The 22110-nt window shown below is 33.1% G+C and overlaps 2 protein-coding genes across 2 annotated transcripts; one reads left to right on the plus strand and one right to left on the minus strand.

Moving 5' to 3' along the window:
* Window positions 1-212: 212 nt before the first annotated feature.
* LOC111048032 (leucine-rich repeat-containing protein 57) lies at window positions 213-4972 on the plus strand. Its single transcript, XM_022333875.2, has 3 exons — window positions 213-1173; window positions 2112-2299; window positions 3380-4972. Exon 1 carries the CDS (start codon window positions 246-248, stop codon window positions 960-962), a length of 717 nt encoding a protein of 238 aa, XP_022189567.1. The 5' UTR covers window positions 213-245; the 3' UTR covers window positions 963-1173; window positions 2112-2299; window positions 3380-4972.
* A 173-nt stretch (window positions 4973-5145) lies between these two features.
* Window positions 5146-21597, minus strand: LOC111048033 (tubulin beta chain). Its single transcript, XM_022333876.2, has 8 exons — window positions 21126-21597; window positions 19202-19310; window positions 17298-17423; window positions 12964-13193; window positions 11879-12046; window positions 8900-9225; window positions 6528-6789; window positions 5146-5340 (listed from the first exon to the last, which is right to left on the minus strand). Exons 1-8 carry the CDS (start codon window positions 21180-21182, stop codon window positions 5260-5262), a joined length of 1359 nt encoding a protein of 452 aa, XP_022189568.1. The 5' UTR covers window positions 21183-21597; the 3' UTR covers window positions 5146-5259.
* Between the last annotated feature and the right edge of the window lie 513 nt (window positions 21598-22110).

A 22110-nucleotide genomic window follows, 5' to 3' on the forward strand; every position in this document is an offset into this window, starting at 1 on the left:
TCAAAATAATATACTTGGGTTGGAATTTACATTATTTAAAAAGTGAACTAAATTATTTCACATCTTAAATCATCTATTAGTTAACTAACATCTACTTCCAGTGATCGGATTAGAATTGAAATTTTTGTCAATTGTGTTTGCAAAAGTTTCTCTTTATAATATTGAAATTGAACTTACCTGTTGACTATTGTCATTGTTTTTTCTGTCTTGTTAATTGATATCATAGAAAAAATTCAAATTAAATCATGGGTAACAGTGCATTGAAAAGTCATTTTGAACATGGCCAAAAAACGGGAGTTTTAAATCTTTCTAAACAAAAGTTGGATGAATTTCCATCTGGAATGAAGAGTCTGAGCAATAATTTGAGAAGCTTAGACATGTCTGATAATAAATTCACTGTCATACCAACGGAGATTCATACCTATCAAAAACTGAAAGTGTTAATATTGAATAGAAACCGTTTAACAAATTTACCGGATGAATTGGGTAGCTTAGCAAAACTTGAGTCGTTTTCGGCAACGGATAATAAACTTACAACGTTACCTACTTCTTTTGCCAATCTTACTGCTTTAAAAAAGGTTCACCTCAGCGGCAATTTAATAAAAGAGTTTCCTGTAATGTTGTGTGGACTGTCGCACTTAGATTTCATTGATTTATCGAAAAATAAGCTAACTACCGTACCAAAAGGAGTAGCAAAGCTACAGTGCATCGAGTTGAATCTAAATCAAAATCAGATATCTAGTATTCATTTAGATTTGGCTTCCTGTCCACGTTTAAAGACGCTGAGAATCGAGGAGAACTGTTTGCCTCTTGAAGGATTCCCCAGTGAGATATTTTACTTATCCAACGTATCCTTGATATGTGCCGAAGGTAATTTGTTTGAAATGAAATCTTTCATGGATTTGGATGGCTACGAGAAATATATGGAGCGGTACACGGCGGTCAAAAATAAGTTGCTTTAGATAAGATTTTTCTGTGGACAATTTCAGTTTCTTATCAATTTTTGTGGATCAATGTGCTGAGAGAATATAATATTTTGCTTGTTAATTGATGAGGATATAAGTAAATTAGTTCAGTAAATTTATTTGAACATTATAAAAACTAGTTTTCATCAATCCTGAGGCTGTGATTAATCCAGAGGACCAACTGAGTGACATACTTTGAACAAATTAGGTGAGACATTTCAATTTAGTTCAAATATATCAATGAAATAAACTACAGTATTTTTGTGAACTCAATTTTCATTCAAAACTTGTTGATGCTATCAAAATAACATTTTTAATGAATGGATTCCTGTAATACGGTACTTGACATTTTCAAGATAAAATACGTTAGATATGATTATGCGCATTAAATTCTAGGTGGTTCAAATAGACTATATTTTAAAATATATAGGCTATCATGAAAATATTTTTATTCCAGATAAGTATCTATTCATAAGAGTATCTATTGTAATATTATTACAATATGTATATGCGTATTATAATTCTATAAAACCTCAGATCATATTGTTCTCTACCAAAATTGTTTAACCTCTAATTGATTTTTGATTCATACCACAATATCAGTCATCACTATAGGATATTCCTCCTAAATAGTACACTCTATTACTAATCAATATCTTGAATCCTTCTATCAAGAATTGCTGACGATTATCAAATTAATAAAAATATTATATATACTAATAAAACTACTCTTTAAGGCTGCTCCACATGCATAGTTTAATCCGAAGGCAGGCATCAAGGAAACAGTGGATTGAGAAATCTCTGGGATTTGATTTATGTGGACTGTCAATGAGTCGCTTTCAATTAATTACTTGAGGTACTATAACATTTATAAAGCATAAATTTACTATTGATAGTGTTTTTAATTGAATATTACGCATTCATATCCTATGTTTCATAGTTTATATTATAGTCCAAGAAGACTGGAAAACAAGGAAAGCTTATAGTAACGTGCTCTCAAGATTGCCCTTTGAAGGGTGACCTTCTAATTAATGTTTAAATGTATCGAAAAACTGGTTCCTAGTGTAGGCTATGTCAGTTACTGTAATTATGTAGCTGTGAGGAATTTGTCCTTGTAACGATATTCACCTTATCTTTTTGTTTCAGGGCAATTATAAATTATCGTAGATGACATAGCATGGGACTAAAGCTTTACATGACACCACTGAAAAATATTATCATTTATCTTGGAATGATTAAACTATCACATTACTGAAGTTTGAAAAATTCAGGAGACTCAACAATAATATTTATCGAGAGTGCATTTTAAGCTTCATTCAAATTAAAAAAATAAGGTAATTTTCACTTAAAATAGAAAATTGCTTAGAATTCTACTCATCTGTTTTTTTTAAAGGAAAATATTATTTTTGAAGGTTCAATCTATCGAGGCAATTTATATCCTGTATAACATTACAAATAGAAATTAGAGATTGCATGTGTTAAAATGCTAATAAATATAAATAATCATCGAATAAAAATCCAAATTAAATGCTGTCAGTATTTGGAGCTGTTCAATGTTTTGAACATCTATCTATTAACATTGCTTGAGAAACTAGTTTCGGTGGCTATACCATAATCAATCTCTAGTGAACTGAAAACTAATATTGAACAGGGAATATAAAGTGCTGCTGTTATGTAATATAAATAATACAAAAATAAAATTATTTTCTGCTGGTCTATGTTTAAGTTTTCAGTTCACTTCAGATTGGTAACAATGTAACAGCTGAAACCATTTTTTACAGAAGGATTAATAAGAAATTATTGAGATAATAATTTAGGAGATTCAGGGAAGGAACAGTTTTGGGCTGTGCCTGTTGGTCCTTCCCCAATCATTTTAATTATTTGTGATTTGTATATTAATTTTAAATTCATTGAGTACCTGTTCTATAAATGGAACAGTTTTGAGCATGAGTCTGGTGTGCCTTTCCTCATGTCAAGTATTTGTACACAATGTGATAAATAAATCAATGAATTCTATTGTATTTCCAGTATATTTAGAAATTAGCTCAATATTCAGCTTGATTTAATCATACAGTGTTTGCTTGATGCTCACGTTCTTCATTTAATCCTATTAGTAGGTAAATGTTTTACTCAATAAATAAATGTATATTGAAATTAAATATTCGCAATGGATTATAGTAAAACGTTTATTGCTGTTTCATGTTGAATTTATATTCCATACAAAACATAACAACAGCTATTATCCGTTTCATTCATTCACAGTAACAATCAATCTGTAACAACTTGTGCTTGGTTTCCCACTGCAACCTTGGATTTATTGATTTTCATAAGCTTGTCTTCTTCTGTCATTCTTTGTGTTGAATTCTTGTTCTAGCCTTGAAAAATTGATATCAAATGCTCCCTCTATTTTTCAGGTAGACAATTATTTTTCTTGATACATGAACGCCTTGTTGGAGGCTCAACAATGAACCTGTATGAGGCTAGAGCGCAGTCAAGGATACTCACTGTACGAGGCTCGGAGATTCCCTGTTAAAGGGTAGGGGTTGCCCTGTACGAGAGTAAGGTATTCCTTGTACGAGGCTAGGACACCGTTTGAGACTACAGAATCGCAACATCTATAATGGAAAATTTAAAACAAGCGTTGTATCAATGGTGAGATTTATTTCTAATTATACAATTTTTTCTATTAGATTTTGATGGATTCCTCACTTGGGTATGAGAATTGTGCGAGAAATATTGAATTCCACCGTTTTAGGTGGGCTCCAAACCAATGATAGCTGACAAACTCTTTTCTTACCTTGGTAAAGATATTATAATTTTTACCTGAATTACAACTTGAATCACAGCTATCTATTACCATGTATTATTATATGATATTAGGACATTTTTTTTATAAAAGTGAACTAGTTTATGGCAAACCATCTTTTCAACACACAAATCACATCTAGTCATCATCAGTGCACCACGTTATATAGTCAACATTACTTTTATTTATTTCTATATATTTTACATTTCTTTATTATTTATCAATAATCTATTATAATTTTAAATAATCGCTCACAGAGAACATTGCTTTAAGTTTCAACGTGATAATTATTAGCAGTACCTAATGTCTATTCTATTTTCATCTATGATTTTTATTTTCCAATACTACTTTATTTATGAACTGTATTTATTTCCAATGTATTTTTAATTAGTTCACTAAGGATAAGCTCAATTATTCACTTCAATAGATATTATCACAGTTATAATTTTAGTTATAATTTTATTCCATTTAAAAGTTTTAAATCCAGTAAATGAGAAAAATATAATTGATTCAATGTAAAAACAACTGAATGATATTATTATTGCATAGTTCTTTTTGAACTAAGTGAATGTTGAAATTAGAATGATTGTGATTTTTAATGAAACTACAGAATGATGTAGGCGGCCTCTACATAAACCCGACTATATTTAATACACGTATAATTGAAAAGTCAGCAATTAAGGCGAGTCAAAGTTCAATTATTGCAACTAACTAGTTCTATTGAATATATTTCACCTTCATTACTAACTTATATAAAATGTGCTTTACAATGCACACGAGCACATTATCTTTGAAGTTGAATTTGGCACAAAGCTACAAAATAAGAGTGAATGTCCTCCACCGCTATTGATGTTATCTTTGTTGTGGATTCAATGCTTTCACCGCTTATTTCCACTAGCCTAGTTGATATTAAATCAAATATAAAATTGAAAGTTTTAAGTCAAATTATATTAAAGGTGTATGCTTTTTGAGAATATACAAGTATGAAAAAATGAGATAATTAAAAAAAAATTCAAGTCATTTTTTAAATTCCTGTTCAAGTGGTTTGAAACCCCCGTCTTCAAACTTTATATTGTGCCTACACTCAAATTATTGATGTGATTTGAAATTGAAAATTGTGTTTGACTGTCATTTGTTCTTGAAATATCTGTATTTTATTGTGTGTAAGTTAGTAATAAATCTTTCACAGATTAGTCTATTATGTATGATTCCACATTGATTTCTGCCTATCCTATCTCTATAACACTAATTTAAACAAGTTAAAAAACTATATATAACGTGATAAATCATATTCATGACACAAAATGGTGTCAAATTGGTTAATAGTGCTCTAAAGAAGGATTTTTAATATTTAAAGAAACTTTGAATATGAAATAATTTTCTAGATTTAAATAGGTATTTACATTTTATTTAATACAAAGTGAATGTTGTTCCCATATGCCTGCTTTACAAATGAATTGTTCAAGTGATTATTTGTAATGAGATTGACTAGGCCTCTGGTTCTTGCTCTTGTTCCTCTGGAATAACTTCTTCCTCGTCGAACTCCACATCATCTTCAGCTGATGCTTCCTGTTCAAAATAACAATAAATGTTTCAATAAACAACATTGAACTAAAACGGTCATCACTCCAAAAATAAAAGGGTACTAGCATGGCTGACTATAGTGTTGAATACTACGTAATGGTAATAGTAATTCTATAAAAAAAACTATCGAGTAGCACTGTATGAATAAATTTTAAAAATATTGAATTTATTTAATATTTTACTATTTTAAAAAATCTTCAATTCACTTTTGCACACTATTTTAAATCTCTAGTAACTTAGTACCATTTTCTAATTACAGTAGATGTTAGTGTGTAGGTCCAACTTGCAGAGGAGTTCTGAAACCTTGTGAATCAACGTTGAATGAAAATACACCATAATATCCATCCCACTCATAATATAATAATCTTGGTCAATTAAAAGTAAAAGTCATCTTCAATCTTTTCTACAAGTTGATTGCATATCAATCACTCTTTTCTCTTAGCCTAAGGTATGAAAGCATTAAAATATTATGAGCTTTTGATAGAAGTTGTGTTGTTTCACATGCAAATCTACAAATTTCGCTTTACGCTTCACAGAGTCTATCTACTAGTTTTCCTGATATTTTCAGTTCTATGTAGGCTATACCTTCTAGAGGTGAAGATAAGATTATCGTTAAAGCTGTAGACCGAAATCAACTTGAAGATTTTTTAATAGATAGATTAAGAAGCATCCACTGCCCACCCAAACAGGGGGATCTTGTCAAAAAATCGAAATCTCTTAGAGACTCAGTTATTTAATTATTAATACTCGTACTGGAATTTATCTGTGAGCCTTTCTATGCTTGTATCGAATTAATAAAATAAAAAATATAAAAATGAAATAGGTCACGATAGAGAAGACTAGTTTGATCATTCATAATGTAATAATGATACTCTTTTTTTGAATAGAAAGCATTCTCTAAGAAATCAATTTCCAGTTGAGATCTAAACTCGCATTCATTCATATCTTCAATGAAATCAGGTCGAATTTTGAATAATAGGATACCAGAACTCCTGACGCCACGCTTATAGAAATTGGAGCGATGCATTTCATCTCTTAGCAAATGTGTATTTCTCGTTTATGTGAATATATATTTTCCACCCCAAAAAACATTGATTTTTCTTTACAAATCTTATCAAAGCGATCTTTGATTAACTTTGATTAAAGTTAAATTTGGTTGTGGTTGGACTTGCCTGGTATTGTTGATATTCGGAGACCAGATCGTTCATGTTGGATTCGGCCTCGGTGAACTCCATCTCGTCCATGCCCTCTCCGGTATACCAATGCAAGAACGCCTTCCTCCGGAACATGGCTGTGAACTGTTCCGATATTCTCTTGAAAATCTCCTGGATTGCTGTTGTGTTCCCGATGAAAGTGGCCGACATTGTCAGTCCCCTCGGCGCGATGTCGCATACGGCTACTTTCACGTTGTTCGGAATCCATTCCACAAAGTACCTTGGCATTGCAATAGAACAGATTAATACTGTATAATGATTATTTCGAATATCTTATGAACGTTGCATAAATAGAACCAAAGTATTCTGCTAATGCAAGTATTGACCAAAGAACTGAATAGCAGAAGGAAATTTAAAGAATGAAACTGTCCAAAAATGGAATAGATGAACCTAGGATTTCTAAGAAAAACACATGTGGTGGACTGAGATTGAGGGACAGAATAGATTAACCTAAGGTTTCGAAGCAAATGAAGAAACCAAATGTGATGAACTGAGACTAAGGGACTCTTGGTAATAGAATTTCAAATTTCAGTCAAGTTATTTACTAGTCAACTTGACTTAGTTGAGTTACTTACTTTTTAACTAATTAAGTTGAAAACTAAATATTTCCAAGAAATATCCAAGTACTTCGAAAAAGTTCAAAATTAAATTTCAGACCGAAGATGTTATTTATCGAATGTACAGTACTGGCAAATTATCATGAAAACATCAACTAAGTTGATGAAACTAAAGTTGAAAATGAAATAATGAAGTGGAAAAATAAGAGTTGAAAAAATTATCTTGCATAGGTCCTTATCCATGATGAGCCATCCTACAGTATAGTATTACAAATTAATTTGCAGGTTTTAGATAAATTTGAAAGATTGGTTGATGCTAAAACTTTAATTCGTGGTAATTAATAATATTTTATTTTTTGGATATCAATAAAATTTAGACATGGAATGTCACGGAAGTTGATATCTCTAAACTTAGAAATTTTTATCAGGCGAATATTGACGACGCATCAACAACAATAGAGTGTGGAGAAGAAGATCAAACATCAAATAAATGATATTATTGAAGGTGGAGATGTTGTCTGTTTCATTAAATCTCAAAGATTGCGCTGGGCTGGTCATGTTGAGTGAATAGCAGAACATCGAAATCAAAATCAAATAATTTATAAGGCCAGGATGGAGGCAGAAGATGACAGGGGAGACCACGCAACCGATGGAGCGATGGAATGGAGATGATCTCTGGAAGATGGGAATTATGGCATGGAGACGAAATGCATTGAATTAAATTGCTGTCTTCATTTAAATCCTAGGAGGGCGAAGTGACCGTGTTGTGTGGAGGGCTCTTGTGCGAGAGGCTAAAGCTCACATTGAGCTGTAAAGCCAGAAGAAGAAGGATGTCAATAGAATGGTATCAAATAATACTATTATATGGTGCTTCCATTGAATAGTGTTAACTCTTTCAATGTGATGAAATTGTTATGCCATTATACTAAAACATACTTCACAGTATAGCAGCATTTACTCTATGAAACATCTAATGTTCAGAACTACGTTTACATGGTATACCAATGCTATTTCTGCATTTATTAGTGTACTAGCCATCAGGCTCGCTTCGCTCGCCATATCCGTCTAGCCAGGGTGCTCCGCCCCCTGGACCCCCGACTGGATCGTCCAAGAATGAGATCAGCAGGCTCGCTTCGCTCGCCTGCATTTTTCATTTGTAGGACGATCCAGACTAAACGTCTGGCTAAACGGATATGGCAAGCGAAGCGAGCCTGACGGCTAGTAATATAATATTCCCAGGAATAGCTCTGATTGAAGTAACAGTGCCCAATCAATTTTTCCGCGATAAATGCATTTCAATCTTCAACTTGGTGCCAACCTAACAAAGTCAATTCAACTTAATGCCAACCCTTAAAATTATTAATTTAGTTACCAGTTAACAACTGTTTCGAAGAGGTACTCTCTCTAGATTATAGTTCTATATTATCATATGGTATGGACATTTAAATTTATTATAATTAAGAGATTGGAATAAGAAGAATATACATGCTAAAAGACGAACTTTAAACCCTTAAAAACCACCCTTAGAGTTAAAATTTTTCCAAACCCGTTCTTAGTGCGCCTCTAAAGGGCCAACTGAACATACCTACCAAATTTGAAAGTTTTTGGTCCGGTAGATTTTTAGTTCTGCGAGTGAGTCAGTCAGTCAGTGAGTGAGTGCCATTTCGCTTTTTTATTTATAGATATACCTGCAATACATTTCTTAATCCATCAACAAAGCATATTTGAGCTGAATTTTCAATGGAGTATCAAGAAAACTTGTGTTTGCCTTACCCGGAATTTTTGTTCTGCACATTCAACATTTGCTCGTCGACCTCCTTCATGGACATCATTCCTCTGAATATGGCGGCCACCGTCAGGTATCGGCCGTGCCGCGGATCGCAGGCTGTCATCATGTTCTTGGCGTCGAACATCTGCTGCGTCAACTCGGACACAGAGAGCGCCCTGTACTGCTGGCTCCCCCTGGCGGTGAGAGGGGCGAATCCCGGCATGAAGAAGTGCAGCCGCGGGAAGGGGACCATGTTCACTGCCAGTTTGCGCAGATCCGCATTCAACTGGCCAGGAAACCTCAGGCATGTTGTCACTCCAGACATTGTTACCTGCATCCACATTATCGATTCAAGTTCTATTCTATTCAACTTTATTCTAATTCATCTCATTAAATTTCAATTCATTTTCTCATGTTTTTTGTAGAATAATTGGGCAACATATAGGCCTATCCCACAGTAAGTAGCATTCTCACAATTGAAAAAATCTAGAAGGTAGATACTGTTGTTGGTTAGATGTAGTAATATTTATCCATAATGCTACACTAGAATTTTGTCTAGAAATATTACGAATTTATTGAAAAATTACATACATGTTGCAACACGTATGATGACACTGAGCCGAGTTGCTGAGTGAGTGGAGATGGTTGGTGACACTGAAGTTGACACCATAGGTGTTGACACCATAGGAACATGTATGTGATTTTTCAATAAATTCGTAATATTTCTAAAAATTCTAGTGTTTCATTACTAAAAGTTAATTCTGATAGGAATACTGTACGGAATTGTCCACTTTAACAGGGAGCGGTATTTATTCAGTGTTTCCGCTGATAGAAAGCTATCGCTTAGATAAGTTGAGAATCATGCGTCCGCTACTCCCGTTGGAAGGGTGACCACTTGAGTCAACTCCTCCGAATATGATTCATGAGTTGAAAAATTGCTTCCTGGTGGTTCGGAATCCACCTAAAACTGTAGGTCCACTCATATCTAAGAGTATCATCCACCTCATTATCCACGCACAAGCCTTGAAATCATGTGCGCATCATCCTCAGCAAAAAAGTATATCATTTTACCAATAAATAAATAGGCTACTGTTGGTGATAGGCCTACACACAAAATATAAAATATCTGAGATATAAATGAATAAACCTTATAAATAAAATAATGTAGAATTAAATAGTTCATTGTGTATGACAGTATACTTTAAATACAATGCTTCCTACAAGGCTGGGCTCTCAATAAATTTAGGAATAGAGTGTTCTACACAAGGTGGACCTAGCTTGCTTAGGTCATAACTGTGCGTAAATGCATTCTGCCGTCCCTGGAAAAAATATACCGTACTTGAAATGATGTAAGTAATGAACATCTTGAATAAAAGAAATGCCTTATTGCATAATAAGGGTGGACACACACTAGTTACTCAAGACAAGACTAGTCACGATTAGTCACAATACTTCACATAGTTGCTTATGAAGCAACACACACCGATTAATCATTGCAATTAGACATGTCTTCATAAGCAACTATGTGAAGTATTGTGACTAAACGTTGTCTTGACTAACTGGTGTGTGCCTAGCCTTAGCGTGGCTCGTTGGAGTAAGTGATAACGCACCGGTCTAATAATCAAGATAACCCGAGTTCGAATCTCGACCGGGGCAAAAGTTTTTGACCACAGCACAATAACATAGATACGGCCACCGGTCTTTCGGATGACACTATAATTCGTCGGTCCCGACTACCTGAAAAGTAGTCGTCATCTCTCATCATCATCCCTCTCACTCATTATCCACGCACAAGCCTATGAGCTTATGTGGGCATCACCCTCAGTATTATTATTATTATAAAAAAATCTGGTGTGGTGCACTCACACAACTTTCCTTGCTGCCGTTATGAAAATTGATCACCTGACGCTAGTGTTCCCGCGCCTCTCAAGTCTACTATTCAAAGATTTGAGCCAGTTGGTGACAGGGCAATAACGCTGGAGACACACTTGAGGTCTGCTATCTCTTCATAGTGAATGATTTAATAGAATCGACAATAATTTGCAATTGAATAATCACATTTTCTAGAATTTAAAGCTTATTTCCAATTTTAGGTGAAAATGTTACTGAACATTAATTGTAGAGATTTTCATGCTCAATCTACTCCACTGGATTTTTTTTTTGTTTCAATTGTATCTGAAGCCTGATAATTGGGAATCTATCTGCATTGATGGGGCAGAGCTCCTGAAATTTTTACAGATATGGGACTTGTGGCAGTTGATAGAGCTTATCGATGACTATTTTAGGTATGAATTTGATCAAAATCGTTGGAGCCGTTTCCGAGAAAATCACGAAAAACCCTGTTTTTGACAACATTTTTGCCATTTTAGCCGCCATCTTGAATTGCATTTGATCGAAATTGTTCGTGTCGGATCCTTATAGTGAAAGGACCTTAAGTTCCAAATTTCAAGTCATTCCGTTAATTGGGAGATGAGATATCGTGTACACAGACGCACATACACTCATACACACACACACACACACACCACACACACACACAACACACACACACACACACACACACACACACACACACACACACACATACAGACCAATACCCAAAAACCAGTTTTTTGGACTCAGGGGACCTTGAAACGTATAGAAATTTAGAAATTGGGGTACCTTAATTTTTTTCGGAAAGCAATACTTTCCTTACCTATGGTAATAGGACAAGGAAAGTAAAAAATATATTCATATGCTAATGAATAGGTAATAAATTAACGAAAATCTAAATAATTAGTTATCAAATTCTGTAAAGACTTCTGCTAATGCAAATAATGACAACAGGGAGAACAGCTAGAATAGCAAAAACTATTTGCCCATGTGGGAATGGAATCCAGCACCTCTTGTGGGAAAAAATGAAAGCAGTCATTCTATTGTTGTTTGCCGGACAGTCATGTGCCCCAGACAGTAGTCTGAAACAGTTTTGATGTTGAACTACTCACAGATACAAGGTGGTTGAGATCTCCGTAGGTGGGTGACGTCAGCTTCAACGTCCTGAAGCAGATGTCGTACAGAGCCTCGTTATCGATGCAGAAAGTCTCATCCGTGTTCTCCACCAGCTGGTGAACCGACAGTGTTGCATTGTACGGCTCCACAACTGTATCCGATACCTCAACAAGCAAGCATAGCATTAACACATCAGCATACATACAAATGTATCTGACAATATTCAAAAAAGACTTTCCATAAATCAACAATAATTTCCAACAGTTCTCCATATAATGGAAGAATTATCACAGTAAACTAACTTCTGGGATATAATAATAATAATTTATTCAAATATTCAATGAAAGTTATATAAATAAAACCAAGAACTTGTTGTGTACGGTAGTTGAGAAGTTGATATTGTGGTATTATTCATATTAAATGAAAATACTAAGAAATTGTCAAAAACACAATTTATTGATACTTAGAAAGACCGGTTTCGGCTGTTACACCGATAAACAGAGAGATTATCAGAAATTGGCAATGGTGTAACAACCGAAACAGGTCTTTTTAAGTATCAATAAATTGTGGTTTTTGACAATTTCTTAGTATTTTCATTTAATATGAATAATTACCACAATATCAACTTCTCACCTTCCGTACACCTTGGTTTTATTTATATAACTTTCATTGAATATTTGAATAAATTATTATAATTTCTTAGTAATTTCATTTAATAGAACTAAGGACTTCTGCTACTGCAAATATTTACCAAAGAATGACATAACAGAAGGAAATTTGTTAAAAATGATATTGTCCAAAAACTATGTATAGACCGGGAATCAAACCGGGTACCTCTCCGTAGCTGCCGGAGCGACTTTAACCCATTGCCCATCACGCACTCTCCATATAATTTTATAATTAAAGAGAATACAATGATTCCATGCAACTGCTACAATGATAGGCTACTTATTGTTGGCTGCTAGGAAACCAAATCATATAGGAATGTTCTCGATTGTTCACAATTATTCGCATGTACCGTAATTGGATTTTCAATAAATAAGGCACTGCCGTTGAAATAATAATGTAGAGTGACATATACCTTGGGAGAAGGCACAACACTGAATGTGTTCATGATGCGATCGGGATACTCCTCCCTGATTTTGGAGATAAGGAGGGTTCCCATGCCGGAGCCAGTGCCCCCGCCCAGGGAGTGGGCCAGCTGGAAGCCCTGCAGGCAGTCGCAGTTCTCGGCCTCGCGACGCAGGACGTCCAACACTGCGTCCACCAACTCGGCGCCCTCTGTGTAGTGCCCTTTCGCCCAGTTGTTACCTTCACAAACAAAAGCATTCCAATTTAATGTTACAAAATAATTTATCTAAATAGAATTAGAATGATATTGAGAGAGGGCCAAATTACAAGTAATAAAGTCATTTAAGTTTGATGTAATAAACGATTGATTTAAACAAAACTAGACTATATGATGAGAGTAATGTTGAGAAGGAATAGGGAATTAAAAATCGTTTATCTGATATTGTGTAATAGTTTTCGAAGTAGACTTGATGTTATAAGAAAATTGATTCAAATATTTATTTATTTATTTATTTATTTATTTATTTATTTATGGAGACAACAGGTTACCCCTAATGTGTCTCCTTCACAAATACAACAATACAAGATACAATACGTGAAATACAACAATACAATGAAAAAAATGAACAAAGTAACTTACAATTGCAATATTGTTAAAAGAAAAAAAAAACTATAGAAAAACAAGAGAAGGAAAAAATAGATGTATACAATAAAATCATTATAAAACGGAATATAGAAATGAAAAGGTTCTAAAATTAAAATAAAAATGTTACAAAGAATGGATAAAACTAACAAATGAATGTCAGAGGACTGATACCTGCCAATGAAGCAACAGAATGAGTAAGATGTACGAGTACATAGTGCAATAGATACACACCTATATACAGCAACAAATAATCGACAACACGACTGAGCAAGGATATCTCACAATAGACTGTTTAATATTCTATAAAATTTTTCACGAGAGAACCAGAAGATGTCCAGTTGCCCAGATAAACAGTTGAAAAGTCTTTGAATTCTGTTGACTGGAGAATTATAGTGACTCACAGTTCTGGACCGGGGCACAAAAAAAGAGAAAGTGGAGCGACGTGATATGGTAGATATATAAATATTTACATATGAAAGCAAATATGGGGAATCTATTTTATTATTTAATAAGCTATGAAGAAAAATTAAAGACTTAACATCTCGTCTTGTTTTTAATGATTTCAATTGAAACATATTTCTCAGAGTGTCAGAGGGAAAGTCAAACGGACAATTGAAATTGAATTTCCTGAAGTAAATGTACCTTAAAAATTTATTTTGTAAACGCTCCAAAAGTAGCACTTGATCATTACAATAAGGGTTCCAAATTTCAGACGCATACTCAAGAATACTTCGGACAAGAGATTTATACAGAAATATTATGGGTGAGACATCATTGAAAGGTGAACATGTTCTCAGGATAAACCCCATCTGCTGATTGGCCCTACTACACAAAAGGTCTATATGTTTATTGAATGTAAAATCAGAGCTGTAAATCACACCCAGGTCCTTAAAAGACTCTACCTCCTCCAACGGTATACCATCAATACTATAGATGCATCTGTGTGAAGCTACCTGCCGGGAAAATGATAAAGTTTTGCATTTAGCTATATTTATTCTAAGGCCATTATTCATACTCCATACACTTAGTTTATCAACATCCATTTGAAGGCTCAGGCAGTCATCAGGGCTCAAAATCGCTTTGTACAGCTTCACATCATCTGCATACATCAGACAGGATGAACCATCAAAGACAGCAGGGAGATCGTTAATGAATAGAAGGAAGAGAAGTGGTCCAAGGTTAGAACCCTGAGGCACCCCATGAATAAAAATATGAATAAAAGTGATGTTGAGAGAAGAAATAGAAAATGTAAACTATAGTTTATTAACCCTATGGTAGTAGAGAAACAATAGCGTAAGTAGATATCCCATGGTATAGGGCGTTCATGTCGCAACTTTGACTTTTTTCTGAAGCCGATTATTGTCGATTTTTACTGTTTTGACCGGGTAAGAGTGTATGAACGGCACAATATGAGAGACTACCAGCGTCATAAATCTTCACAGGAAAGAACTACGTGGACTATCAGCTTGAGATAACAGTAAAAGTTGCTACATAAACGCCCTATACCATGGGATATCTACTTATGCTACTACTTATAATACTATAAGAAGTAGACGTATACTTCAAAATTAAGATTTAAGATGGACTTCTTATTTTGATGTCCATCTTAGAATACCATCTCACTTAGAAGTAGAGCTACTCCGAAATAGTTTTAAAAATGGTTGGCTAACAAGGAAATAGATTTCTAACTTTGGCTTTATCTTTACCTTCAAACCAAGTGATAGTGTGGTGCTGATGATGTGAGAAGGAGTTGAAATTTCAAACTCCGACCTAGCTGTTACCAGCTTGAAATAAATTGAGAAAATAATGATTGAGAGAGGGGCTATGAAAGACGAAATGTGAAGTCCAAATTCGAAATGGAAACTTCTAACAAATTCGGAAAATAATAATAGTAATAAGGATTCGAATTAAAAACTCATTGGCTAAATTGTTGATTTCGAAACAATTTGTAGAATGATTATAAGGAAAAATGGTAATTTGAGGCTTCCAAACCCGTTGCCCATTTGTTACCGCTTCAAAACAAACTGTGAATTAATTATAGAAAAATTGATAGAAACTTTCAAACCCTTTTGTTCAGCTCTTATCTTCCAAATAATTCAAAAAACATGATTGTAAGAAAGGCAATGAGAGTTTAAACTTTAAAACATTTAGCTGCTATAATTTCTATTTCCTCTATAGTTTGACAACTTTATCCTGAGAATCATAAAATATCAATATAATAATTAGCAGAAATATTATTGACCGAACAAAGTGAGGTTTAAGATTAAAGTCGACGGTTTGGCATTTCTCTTAATGTTTAAATGTTTATATATTTATATGTTGCGCATTTACGGGAAACGCGGTAATAGATTTTCAGGAAATTTGACAGGTATGTTCCTTTTTAAATTGCGCGTCGACGTATATACAAGGTTTTTTTTGGAAATTTTGCATTTCAAGGATAATATAAAAGGAAAAAGGAGCCTAAAAATCAGACTATAGAATTATTCATCATAAATCAGCTGACAAGTGATTACACAGATGTGTGGAAAAGCCAGTCTATTACTGTATTTGTATATAAGGTCTATAGTTTCAATCAAAGACATTAAAGAGGTATGCATCTTTAAGCTGGGTTTACACCAAAGTTATTAACAAAATGGTTATAACTTAATCCTTATAGATTCTATTAGATTGAACGGAAGTTGACAAACACATATGTTCATCATGTGTATGATAAGTTATGTTCAATCTAATATAATCTAAAAGGATTGAGTTATTGACATTTTTTTAATGAATTTGGTCTAATCGCAGCTTTAAGGTCTTTGGTTTCAATATTTTGTTTTGCAGTCATGGTATTATTATGCGTGCCCATCAGTATCAATATTCTCACATTCGAAAAAACTAATTTAATAGGTGAATATAAAAATAAACAAATGAACTAAATAATGCTGGAGAAGTTATAATATTTTTGATTCTAAAAAAATAATTTTCATCTGATAGAAAGATCATCACGGAACTGGATGAATTATATCATATGGAATACAAATTCAAACGTGAACTGAGTTTGTTAACATTTAAAACAGATGACATCTGGTACTTGTGGATGAGAATACAGCATGAGGTCTACTGTTCACAGAACTACTAGTTTTATCGAATGTCGTAAGGTATCAGGGTTTAAGAAACTAATAAATTTTCAAAAATTGTTTGATTGTTTTTTACATAATATCATACAACATAGGACCTATATAATTGAGTTCTCAAAGTCCGTAATACAATCATCATGAATACAACGATACAAAAAATAATTATAAATAATTTGTATAATATATAGGCTGATTGAATAAAGCTATAATGATGTTTGATGTACCTGCTCCACTCTGTCCGAAGACATAGTTGTCAGGCCTGAACAGCAGCCCAAATGGTCCAAAACAGATGACATCTGGTACTTGTGGATGAGAATACAGCGTTGAGGTCTACTGTTCACAGAACTACTAGTTTTATCGAATGTCGTAAGGTATCAGGGTTTAAGAAACTAATAAATTTTCAAAAATTGTTTGATTGTTTTTTACATAATATCATACAACATAGGACCTATAATATATAATTGAGTTCTCAAAGTCCGTAATACAATCATCATGAATACAACGATACAAAAAATAATTATAAATAATTTGTATAATATATAGGCTGATTGAATAAAGCTATAATGATGTTTGATGTACCTGCTCCACTCTGTCCGAAGACATAGTTGTCAGGCCTGAACAGCAGCCCAAATGGTCCCGATCGCACAGAGTCCATTGTGCCAGGCTCAAGGTCCACCAAAATCGCTCGAGGAACATATTTTCCTCCTGCAACAAACAATCACAGTATTATAATGTGAATAGCAATTTTAATATTTTTCATTAAGATGAGGAATAAGGAGATAAGAAGCAGAATAGGGAAACTGGAACAACAGTGGAGCAGATTGAAAAGAAGCGCCTTGTATGGTTAGGACATGCACAGAGGATGAGAGATGAGAGGTGGCCCAAAAAGATACTGAATTGGGATCCACCTGGAAAAAGAAGGAGAGGTAATGAATAGAAATCTGGTCCAGGGAGACTGTAATAATCGCAATAAATGACAGATGGGATGCGAGAAACGGCTGGAGCTGTAAAATACGAAAAAAATATTAAAAAACGAAAAATCAAATAGGGCTTCTCAATATTATAATTATTATCATTAAAGTCATTATCATTATTAGTCATGCTTATAATCTCTAATATTATCATCTAAAAAATAATCATTCTTAGATAAATTTAAAATAAATTGATAAATTTAAGTTTTTGATGGAACCCAAAACGGGAGTAAAATTAGTTTTCTGATTATTTTTTAATAATAAAGTTATAAAGTGGAGATAAATGTTGGGGATGTATGGGTTGAAGTTTATGGGAAAAGGTTCAAGATTATTATTGTATGGGCTTACTTAGACCATTGTGTGCTGTTTATATTACAACGAATATCAGCCCAATACATTTTTTTACAGATGGAAATTACTGAGATATTGCAATTATTCAAATGCTAATGAATTAATTATTATTATTCAACGAAAATCCAAATTAAATGCTGTAATTCACCCCGAAGACTTCTGCTGCCGCAAATATTACATGATAGAAGTCTTCGGGGTGAATTACAGCATTTAATTTGTATTTTCGTTTAATAATAATAAGCATTTTTTTTATTTCAATTGATTTTATTTATCAAAAACATGAGAATTTTCCTAGTGAATTGTTGAATGTCTCATATTCCTTTAGAAATCATGGTATATACTGTAGTATGTAAAATTTATTTAAAGCAAAGAAACATTTTTCTGCATAAAATTAAGGAGGCATTCATTCTTACTGCAGTATGCCTAACCCAATCAACAGATCAAAGTTTTATATGTTATAGAAGTGAAGTAAAAAAAACTAAATTTCGAATAGCAGTAGGCCTATAGAGTCGTACTCTGCTACTCATCCTTGACTTTTCACATGTCTTGAACAATATCCCATTGTTATTGTGCTCGTAATATATGCATTGTAATACATTTATGTGGAATTCATTATCGGTTCTGTTCTCAAGTTCAAACTTCTGTTTTGTATGATCCTTTCTAATGTAATAATTCTGTTAGTTTTATAATCCTTGTATGGTACAGTATTAATCTTTGTGCTTCTAAGATACATTTCATATGTCCAATTCGTAAAATTTTCACTTAAATAAACTCTCATTAGTATATCATGTAATTGACTTTCTCATGATTTACTTAGTATTTCACATAGTTTTTTTCTTATTTATCATAAAGTATTTATCAAATTCTTCGTTAGTATTCTTGCAGTTCAAGTACTCAAATATTCTTGCAGTTAAAATGCTCAAGTACTGTATTATTCTTAAAAGATGATTTGTTGAAGATTTTTACAAGATATTTACAACTGAAACTGTTTTTTTTTTTTGGGGGAAAATATGGAATTCTATACGGTACTTGAAAGTGAGTTACAGTATAATCTCCCAGTGACATCTTATTACTTCCACAATTTCTATTACAATTAAGGCTTGATTTTCAGATATCACAGGAAGAGAATATTCAAATTAGAAGTGAGAAAGAGGCACTTACTGGCAGCTTCATTATAATAGACATCGATTCTTTCCAATTGAAGTTCATTATCCCCGTGGTAGACTCCAGTTGGATCTATGCCATGCTCATCGGATATTATCTCCCAGAACTGTTGGCACCAACAAATAGCTATCGTCAGTCATTCCAACAGGAGGGAATCACTATAGACAAACAAATTGGCATCTAACGTTGGATTGCTATTTTGCAATCCGCCGTCTTGTAACCTTTCGAGATCGTTCAACTCTAGGTACATTAGTACACGTTAACACTTTACAAGCAGTAGTAGTTCCAAAAAAGGAAAAGTAATTACCCCTCAGAAAAATTATTAAACGATGATAAAATAATACAATAAGCTTATCCCATTGATTCATATTTGGGAAAAAACTAAATTAATTCATGTCATCCAGCAGAGGATATCGTTTTCCGAAGAGTCACAATAACAAAACTAGATGGAACTAATAATCCCCTCTCCAACAACCATCAAAGTTGAAAAAAATAGTTATTTCATTTTATTATTTGTTATACAAATAAGTTCTATATTACAGACACTGATGTCAGAACAGGTGCCTTGTTATAACCATGAAAAATAAAATAACTTGGTTTCATCAATCATATTAGAAAGAGTTCAAATTAAAATACAATACATATTTTGTTCATTTTATGAAATAGTATTGTTGACCTAAAATCCTGTTCATCAAAGTCCATCATCATCAACATCAGTTTCAGGTTGAGCTTAAATAAACTTTATCAAATTAAACAATTTCGGTAGAATAAAAGGTAATATTTTTTTAGTTTTCATTATTTTATAATGGAAAAATTCTACATATCTGATATACGTGCAGTAGTATTCAGTATTTAACTTATAAAAATAATAATTCATTTATTTGATATTGATTCATAGATTTATAAACATGAATATAATATCATGTCAAACATAAATTTACAAGAGAAAGAGTTGATTCTGTTCGATATGTATCCGAATAATATGTAAAAAATATGAAGGATGAAAAGTTTAAAATTGTAAGAACCGTATGTCTCAACTGACTTTTATTTGAATATAATAAAAGTATACTGTATTCAGAGACGTAAATTTTTCCTTACATAAAATAAAACATCAAGTAGGAATGACAACATATTGTGCACTTTTCGTCATAATAAAATTTCTTGAAATACATTAAGTGAATATAAATGTACAGCATATCGAAGATCCTATAGAATATTGTCAGGTTTAGGAAAAAAATTTCAATTTTACAGATTACCATTACAGCCACACATATTATTTATTGTTCTCTACAGGAAATTTTTATAACTTTCCATGATGTAATAAGAAGCAAGTCTACCAATAACTTCAACAATAAATTGATGGATTATTCTCAAGGTGCCTGTACCGTTTTACTAAAAGACATGGACCTCCATAGAAATAAATCCATATTCTCGATATAATTGGATAATTAGGACATTCTCCCAAAATCATTAGAAGGAATAACCTCATAACTAGATTGCAGTTTTTCGTCCATTTCAAGACAGAATAAAGATGGAAATACATGTCTAAGAAAAAGAAACATAATTTGCATTATTTATTCAAAAATGAATTTTGTTGAGAGTAATATTTTATACCACAACATGTAAGGGGAAAAACTTGAATCAACCCATTTATTAATGAAGAACGTTTTATCAGCACAGATTGTAGTATAACGTTCAATAACAATTCTCTGTATTTTTGTGTTTTGAGATGAAACTGTGTTAGTTCAGTTATGCAATGTTATCAGTATTTCAACAGAGCTTTCAATTAGCCTACATAGAGAACAATATAAGCGATAACAAGAGGTGTCATTATCATTACAGTCATTCACTTTCGTGTTGTTTTAAACGTTTTAAAATTAGTTTTGTGACATTTTTGAAACTCGTCAATAATTGTACTCACTTTTGAGCCGATTTGGTTGCCGCACTGTCCGGCTTGTAAGTGGACAATTTCTCTCATTTTTCGCGTTCAGCGTTCGTCTAAAAATGTTGAAAACTGAAAGCTGACCTAAAAATAGAGTAGTATCGTTTGTTGACAGAGTAGCGGCCGAACTACGACTGTTGTGTCCCCTGCACTGCACTCTTCACTGCTCGCCCAGTCGCCTAGCAAACGATGACTGCCGTCATCTCACTTCTGTCGCTCTGCGTGCGTGTGCTAGTGTGTCATACACACATTTAAAAATACTTCTTTATAATTAGCACTCAGTCACTGCTTAGAAGATCTACCAACCATTGGAGAGAGATTGCTCTTCTCTTATATTTTCTCCATTTCAATACAACATAGCCTACCTATTATCTTGAAAATATTCATGTCCTCCCAAACAGAATTTGACACAAGCAAAAAACCAGCATCAAAATCTATAATTTGAAAATCAGACTCGTTTTCCTTCTACTCACTTCTCATACACTAGTAAGGATTCTCTTCGAAGCTTTGGACAGTTGAAAGTGGGAGCGGGTGTATCATTCTTATTTGAATAAGGCAGCCGTACAAATGCGACACGGTCTCTCCACCATAGTTTCAGATGTCGTATTACCAATGATAGTTAACAAGGAGTTATTATGTAACAATTTATAAATAAATGGTTGGCTATAAACTTTTAATACGAAAACATGAAATTGGGGAACCTTACATTTTTTTGGAAAGCCATACTTTCCTTACCGTACTTCTTATGATAGTAGATAGCGCAAGGAAAGTAAATATTAAAATGTAATTTGTAAATAATCAATCGAAGTATCATATTTTTATAATTAGTAGCAGAATGAAAGGAAATGGTAGAAATGATTTATATTTAATATGGGTTAGAATACTTGAAAAAAACAATGTTTTAATTTATTTAACGTTTAATTATTAGTTTTGATTATAGTTCATTAGAGGTTCAACTTATTCA

The sequence above is a fragment of the Nilaparvata lugens genome, chromosome 7, assembly GCF_014356525.2.
Source record: "Nilaparvata lugens isolate BPH chromosome 7, ASM1435652v1, whole genome shotgun sequence".
In the NCBI taxonomy this organism is placed as follows: Eukaryota; Metazoa; Arthropoda; class Insecta; order Hemiptera; family Delphacidae; genus Nilaparvata; species Nilaparvata lugens.

Bases quoted from the DNA above. Each gene is read 5' to 3' on its own strand.
- LOC111048033 (XM_022333876.2), bottom strand. From the start codon at position 21,182: ATGAGAGAAATTGTCCACTTACAAGCCGGACAGTGCGGCAACCAAATC. The intron at 9,226-11,878 runs GTGAGTAGTTCA...ATGTGGATGCAG, and splicing joins ATCTCAACCACCTTGTATCT to GTAACAATGTCTGGAGTGAC. The intron at 5,341-6,527 runs GCAAGTCCAACC...TATTTTGAACAG, and splicing joins CCGAATATCAACAATACCAG to GAAGCATCAGCTGAAGATGA.
- LOC111048032 (XM_022333875.2), top strand. From the start codon at position 246: ATGGGTAACAGTGCATTGAAAAGTCATTTTGAACATGGCCAAAAAACG.